This window comes from Nelusetta ayraudi, unplaced genomic scaffold (assembly GCF_046127955.1).
Source record: "Nelusetta ayraudi isolate G7.1 ecotype Tasmania unplaced genomic scaffold, CSIRO-AGI_Nayr_v1 ptg000087l, whole genome shotgun sequence".
NCBI lineage: Eukaryota > Metazoa > Chordata > Actinopteri > Tetraodontiformes > Monacanthidae > Nelusetta > Nelusetta ayraudi.
Window position 1 is genome coordinate 382,676 of NW_027466137.1, and position 7,325 is coordinate 390,000.

At 53.4% G+C, this 7,325-nt stretch overlaps 1 protein-coding gene across 2 annotated transcripts in view; it reads left to right on the forward strand.

The window, feature by feature from the left end:
* Window positions 1–130: 130 nt before the first annotated feature.
* pik3r4 (phosphoinositide-3-kinase, regulatory subunit 4) overlaps window positions 131–7,325 on the forward strand; it is a 13,955-nt gene continuing 6,760 nt past the window's right edge. For both annotated transcript variants that reach the window (XM_076045808.1, XM_076045809.1), the window contains exons 1-9: window positions 131–432; window positions 1,116–1,838; window positions 2,223–2,356; window positions 3,457–4,099; window positions 5,045–5,185; window positions 5,286–5,507; window positions 6,081–6,254; window positions 6,875–7,020; window positions 7,125–7,325. The exon at window positions 7,125–7,325 is cut by the window's right edge and continues 3 nt beyond it. In XM_076045808.1, coding sequence (XP_075901923.1) covers window positions 1,121–1,838; window positions 2,223–2,356; window positions 3,457–4,099; window positions 5,045–5,185; window positions 5,286–5,507; window positions 6,081–6,254; window positions 6,875–7,020; window positions 7,125–7,325 — 2,379 coding nt within the window. In that variant the 5' untranslated portion in view covers window positions 131–432; window positions 1,116–1,120. The remainder of the gene's footprint in view (window positions 433–1,115; window positions 1,839–2,222; window positions 2,357–3,456; window positions 4,100–5,044; window positions 5,186–5,285; window positions 5,508–6,080; window positions 6,255–6,874; window positions 7,021–7,124) is intronic.

Sequence of the window (7,325 nt, forward strand, 5' to 3'; positions counted from 1 at the left end):
TCCCGCGGTAGTTTGTCATTTTATCTCCGGCCAGTCATCACAGTTTTTGGCCACAGTGGTCGTCTCTCTTTCACAACACACAATCGGGCAGTGGGGGGCACTAGATTCACTTCCTGGTTTCCTTTGTGACCCGGAAACATAACACCAGCTGGAAACGGCTAACGAGTTCTCGCTAGTTAGCATCCTGCTGACTTACCTGCCTGTTTGTCCCGTTCACGGCGCGTGTCTGCTTGCGGCGGTGTGACGGCCGAGACGCTGTTGGGGCTCGGACACGGACGAGACGATGTGAGGAGTCCGTATCTGGGTAGAATTACTCAGCGGCTTTCCCGGAACGGAAGGGACGTGGTAGCCCGTCGGCTCCTCAGCTAAAGCTAGCGCTAAGAGCTAAAGGGGCTTCGACATCAGAGGCTGCAGCGGCAGCATCAGTATCTGGTAAGTAAACACAACAATCGGGTTTTGTGACGTGCATCAGTCCGATTCACCCAGTCAGCCGTGATGGCAAACAAAACAACACAATCAGTAGATAGCCCTGCTGCAGGCTAGTTAGCATGCTAAGTAAACAGAGGTCATGTGACTTGAGTGTTTTTCAGGTGTTGGTGAGTTTGCCCATCAGCTGCTAGCCTTGGTTTTTTTGCCTTGCAAATTGATATTCAGTTTCTAAACAACTAACGCCTGATGGCGCACTCGTCCGAGGGTCACAAGGGCATCGGCGTCTCTAGACGTCTGCAAAACATCCCGCTACTGTCTTCCCGTATCTGATGCTTTGCCTGCGCAACCTTCTAGCATGTACTCAACTAAGCACAATAATAATAATAATAATAATAATAATAATAATAATAATAATAATAATAATAATAATAATGATAAATCATATTAATATCTAATGCATCACTTTGTTATATGTGATTTTTATTTTTATTTTTAGACTATTTTGGACTGGATCAGTCCAGCTGCTCTCAGCTGCTCTGCGGTAGTTTGAGTTGCGATGATGATGTTGTAACAGTGGTTGTTGCCGTGGCGATGGCTCTCTGTGTGTGTGTGTGTGTGTGTGTGTGTGTGTGTGTGTGTGTGTGTGTGTGTGTGTGTGTGTGTGTGTGTGTGTGTGTGTGCACCAGGCGCCATGGGCAACCAGCTGGCCGGCATCGCCCCCTCGCAGATCCTGTCGGTGGACAGCTACTTCTCCGACATCCACGACCACGAGTACGACAAGAGTCTGGGCAGCACGCGCTTCTTCAAGGTGGCGCGGGCCAAGCACCGCGAGGGCCTGGTGGTGGTCAAGGTGTTCGCCATCCAGGACCCGTCGCTGCCGCTCACCAGCTACCGGCAGGAGCTGGAGGAGCTCAAGATCCGTCTGCACTCCTGCCACAACTGCCTGCCCTTCCAGAAGACCTCGCTGACGGAGAAGGCGGCCATCCTCTTCCGGCAGTACGTGCGCGACAACCTGTACGACCGCATCAGCACGCGGCCCTTCCTCAACAACATGGAGAAGCGCTGGCTGGCCTTCCAGATCCTGGGCGCCGTGGATCAGGCACACCGCGCCGGCGTGCGCCACGGCGACATCAAGACGGAGAACGTGATGGTGACCAGCTGGAACTGGGTGCTGCTCACCGACTTTGCCAGCTTCAAGCCCACCCACCTGCCCGAGGACAACCCGGCCGACTTCAACTACTTCTTCGACACGTCACGGCGGCGCACCTGCTACATCGCGCCCGAGCGCTTCGTGGACGGCAGCATGTTCGCCGGCGAGAGCGACCAGCACACGCCGCTGGTGGACCTGGCCAGCAGCAACCAGAGGAGCCGCGGGGAGCTGCGGCAGGCCATGGACATCTTCTCCGCAGGTGATGGAGGCTCCACCGCTCATGCAATTTATTTTTTATCTTTACAACTTTCTGCACTGCAGATAGATGCTGAAGGCATCAAATATACATCAAATAGATATATGCCATTATGCAGCAAAGAAAAACACGTACAGTAACTCAGTATGCTTTTTATGAAAGGTGACTATTTTGAAGAATTTAAATATAAAACATGTTTGAGTTATTTGACACTTTTACTGTTTCCTCCATAATTCCACGTGTGTTCATGCGTAGTTTTGATGCCTTCAGTGAGAAACTGCAACGTCAATAGTCATGAAAATGGAAGAAAAACATTCAATTCTTTGTGCCGAGTCCAAACTGTTGACTCGTAGTGACCTCCTGACCTCTCGCTGGCTGTGTCTCCAGGCTGTGTGATCGCTGAGCTCTTCACCGAGGGCGTCCCGCTCTTCGACCTGTCCCAGCTGCTGGCCTACCGCCGGGGGAACTTCCAGACGGAGCAGGTGCTGCAGAAGATCGAGGACCTCAGCATCCGGGAGCTGGTAATCCCCACTTCACTCACCCACACTTCACACCAAAAGCAGTAACCACTCCGTTCCCTCTCCCATCACACACGTTTGCTAGGGCTGAACGATTATGGAAAATAATCGAATTGCGATTTCTTTTCCCTCAATATTGCGATTTAATTTGCGATTATTATGTTTTTTATCTTTCTCTCGTGTATTTTTCCACAAACAAACAAAAAAATGATATGTATTATAATAAGCATATCAGATTTATTATACACAAATTGTTCTTTTTAAGCTAATGATAAGATAAAAACATGAATTAATATGAAAGAGCCTTAATTTATCTACCAGTGTTTTTGTTTTGTTTTTTGCAAGACATTTTAATCGGGCTTGGAATGATTTTGTCCACACAAAGCACAACGCAGCGACGGCTTCATTCAACCGATGCTAACACGCTAGCAGCGTTAAAATCGCTGTAAGGTGCGAATGCACGAGGCAGCGGTTCACTGCCAGCGCTGTCTTGCTAAACTACGGCCACCAGTTGGTGGCAACCAGGAAGAGCTTCTTTTCCCTGCGCGTCGCTCCTCTCACTTCCTGCTTTGCTTCGCGCCGCTCGCAAAGTCACGTGACCGGAACTCGTGTCAATCAAATTGCAGTCTTTGCGGCGAGAAAATCTTGTTTCGTCCTATTGCGATAGGACGAAACAAGATTTTCTTGCCGCAAAGACATCACAAATGCCATTTATCCTTCAGCCTTAGCAGTGTGATTCTCTGGCATAAAAAGAACAACAGTTAGTTGCTGAGGTCAAAAAAAAAGGGGGGAGTTTGTCAGAGACAAAGTGGGACGCCTAAACAAACGAACAGCCTGACTGTTGTTACCACTGCAACGACCTGGCAGGGAGTGGCTGGCGATCCGGGCTTTTAAGACAGTGGGTTGATGAGGGTGAATGGCATCAGCTGCGTGACGCCCTGCAGCTGCCTGCCTCTGAGACCCGCCCCTGGAGAAAAAGAGGGAAACACAAAAGGGGGAGGGGCATCCAAAAGGAGGGCAAGCCCGGCCAGTTGTGGACATGACACCTCCTTGGCGTTAGCCTTAGCCTGCGCTAACGGTGAGCGTTGGCTCCTCCCCCTCAGGTGGCTCAGATGATCCAGCGGGAGCCGGAGAAGCGGCTGTCGGCTGAGGAGTACCTGAAGCAGCAGCGTGGCCGAGCCTTCCCCGACATCTTCTACACCTTCCTGCAGCCCTACATGGCCCAGTTCGCCAAGGAGACCTTCCAGTCGGCCGACGAGCGCGTGCTGGTCATCCATAAGGACCTGGACAACATTCTGCACAACCTGCGAGGAGGCGGAGGAGGAGCAGGCGGAGGAGGAGGAGGAGGAGGAGGAGGAGAAGAAGAAGGAAGAGGAGGAGGAAGGGGTGACGCGCAGAGCTCCCGGGAGGAGCAGGGCCTCATGGTCCTAGTGTCCGTCATCGCGTCCTGCCTGCAGACGCTGCGCTCGTGCGACTCCAAGCTGGCGGCGCTGGAGCTGGTGCTGCACCTGGCGCCGCGGCTGAGCGTGGACGTGCTGCTGGACCGCATCGCCCCCTACCTGCTGCACTTCTGCAGCGACCCGGCGCCGCGGGTGCGCGCCCAGGCGGTGCGCACGCTGGCCCGGGTGCTGGCGCTGGTCAAGGAGGTTCCCCGGAACGACGTCAACATCTACCCAGAGTACATCCTGCCGGGCATCGCACACCTGGCCCAGGACGACGCCACCGTCGTACGGCTGGCGTACGCAGGTGGGTGGAGCTCGATTCTAAATACAAAAAGTGATTCGGTGGACAGTGTGTGTTTATGATAAGCAGGCAAATAATAGCATGGAAACAGAATACAGTTGTACAACGTGGGATTTTCTTTTCTTTTTTTTGCACGGTGCTAAATTACAACCGGAGGCGTCTCAAAGCCACTTTATACAATCAGAGGAAACCAAGTGATCCTCCAGAGCAGCAGGGGGAAAGGAAATAGAACAAATGTAGAGAGTGAGTGAGTGAGTGAGTGAGTGAGTGGCTGTGTCTCAGTCCAGGCCCTGCATCCTTCCAAGGCTGCATTTGAAAGGAAGTTGCGTCATCGCACTGCGTGAAGGCTCCTCCCACTTCCCAAAAGTCAGAAGGACGCTGCGAATGCGTGCTTGGAATGCGTCCTACTTCACCTCCTTCTGAATCCCAGGATGCTTTGCCTGCTGCTGCAAAGCATCCTGGGAAGTCGGCTGAAATTAGCGCCATCTACTGGCAAAGACACCACGTATAAATTGAAGTATTGAAATTTCACATCAAATATTCAGTTTTTAACGCAGGGTTTTTACTGATTTGAACATCCAGCGCCATCGTTAGATGGTGAACCAACGGTTAGCTTGATGCTATGAAAACGTCACTTCCTGGGTTGGCCAGCAGGAGGGAACGGCGGTGACGCAACCAGGACATACGTCCAAGGCTAGACCGTCCCGTGTGGCTACCGGGGAGGTGGGTTTTGGGTCGGTCCTTCTGGGCCGGGTCCTTGGGAGGACGCTTCCTTCAGACGGAGGACGCTTCCTTCCAAGGATGCAGAGCCTGGGTTGAGACACAGCCACTGTGAGAAGTAGAAGAAGAAGTATCCAGAGTGTCAGACAGGCCAGAGTACGGTGGCCGACAAGGGCCAATCACAATACAACTGCCTAATGCACCTTCGTTGGTGAAAACGCCCCACAGAGAACATTGCTCACCTGGCGGAGAGCGCGCTCCGCTTTCTGGAGCTGGTGCAGGAGAACCACGTCAACACGGAGCAGGAGGTGAGCGGAGAGGAGGCCGAGGAGACGCTGCTGCTGCACCCCAGTGACAACTACGACTCTGGTAGGACCTGCTGCTGCTGCTGCTGCTGCTGCTGCTGCTGCTGCTGCTGGTGGTAGTGTGTGTGCATGATCGATGTGTTTGTGTCTGTGTGTGTGTGTAGAGCTGCAGGCGCTGCATGAAATGGTGCAGCAGAAGGTGGTGACTCTGCTCAGCGACTCGGAGAACATTGTGAAGCAGTCTCTGATGGAGAACGGCATCACGCGGCTCTGCGTCTTCTTCGGCCGGCAGAAGGCCAATGACGTGCTGCTGTCCCACATGATCACCTTCCTCAACGACAAGAACGACTGGCACCTCCGGGGGGCGTTCTTCGACAGCATCGTGGGTGAGAGAGGAAGGGGGAGGGAGGAGAGAGCGTTTGTCTGTCAGGTGTATCAGCAGAACCTCAGTAAATACTCTGAGTCTATTCTATTCCACTCTAGTCTAGTGTAGTTTAGTCTAGTCTGGTTTCTTCTAGTCTATTCTGCTCTATTATTCTATTCTAATCTAGCCTAGTCTACATTATTCTATTCTATTCTGTTCTGGTTTAGTCTATTCTACTTGTAGCTGGGTCTAGTCTGTTCTGTTATGGTCTATTCTAGTCTAGCCTAGTCTATTGTCATTTGACTCTAGGCCTAGTCTAGTTCTAGTCTGTTCTATTCTATTTTATTCTGTTCTGGTTTAGCCTAGTCTAGTCTACTTCTAGTCTAGTCTTGTTCTGTTCTAGTTTGTTGTTTAGTCCAGTCCATACCCAGTATGAAGACCTGGGTGCCTTCCTCTCTCAGTGGGACTGGGTCACTCTGGGACCAACTGAGAAGCTGAATCTTGCTGCTACTGTTGTTTTTTTAACTGCTGTGTCTCCTCCTCCTCCTCCTGCACCTCCGCCTCCCCCTCCTCCTCCTCCTGGTGGCCGGGGCAGGCGTGGCGGCCTACGTGGGCTGGCAGAGCTCTTGCATCCTGAAGCCGCTGCTCCAGCAGGGTCTGAGCGACACTGAGGAGTTTGTCATCTACAAGGCTCTCAACGCCCTCACCTGCATGTGCCAGCTGGGGCTGCTGCAGAAGCCGCACATCTACGAGTTCGTCAGCGACATCGGTAACTACGGCTGAGGCCCCGCCCACCACCTCCAACGGGCCACGCCCACCACTGGGCAGAGCCAGCGTGTGACCGTGACCTCCCTCTCAGACTAGAACAGACTAGACCAGACCAGACCAGACCAGACCAGACCAGACTAGACTTGGACAGACTAGACTGGACTGGACCAGACTAGACTTGAACAGACCACACCGGACTAGACTAGACCAGACCAGACCAGACCAGACCAGACCAGACCAGACTAGAACAGACTAATCTCGACTCGACTAGAATAGAATTGAATAGACTGAGTATTTACTGGACTGCTGTTGAGACACCAGACAGGCAGGCAGACTGACTCTCTCTCTCTCTTTCTCTCTCTCTCTCTCTCTTTCTCTCTCTCTCTCTCTCTCCCCCTCTCTCTCTCTCTCTCTCCCTCGCCCTCTCTCTCTCTCTCTCTCTCTTTCTCTCTCTCTCTCTCTCTCCCCCTCTCTCTCTCTCTCTCTCCCTCTCCCTCGCCCTCTCTCTCTCTCTCTCTCTCTCTCTCTCCCTCTCCCTCTCCCTCCCTCTCTCTCTCCCCCCTCTCCCTCTCCCTCTCCCTCTCTCCCTCTCTCTCTCTCTCTCTCTCTCTCTCTCCCCAGCTCCCTTCCTGTGTCATCCCAACCTGTGGATCCGTTACGGTGCTGTGGGCTTCGTCACTGTCATCGCCCAGCACCTCAACGTGGCCGACGTCTACTGCAAGCTCATGCCCCACCTGCACCCCTTCATCAGCCAGCCCATCATCCAGGTCACACCCTCCTCCTCCTCCTCCTCCTCCACCTCCACCTCCACCTTCCCCCCACCTCCGCCTCCTCCTCACCGTGGCTCCTCTTCCTCCTCCTCCTCCAACAGATAGACAAGGAGCTGGTGCTGCTCAGCGTGCTGAAGGAGCCGGTCAGTCGCTCCATCTTCGACTACGCCCTGCGCTCCAAGGACATCGCCAGCCTCTTCCGCCACCTGCTGCTGCGGCAGAAGAAGCGCGCCGGCTCCATCCCGGAGTGCCCCGCCCCCGACGACCCCGCCATCGCCCAGCTGCTGAAGAAGCTGCTGTCG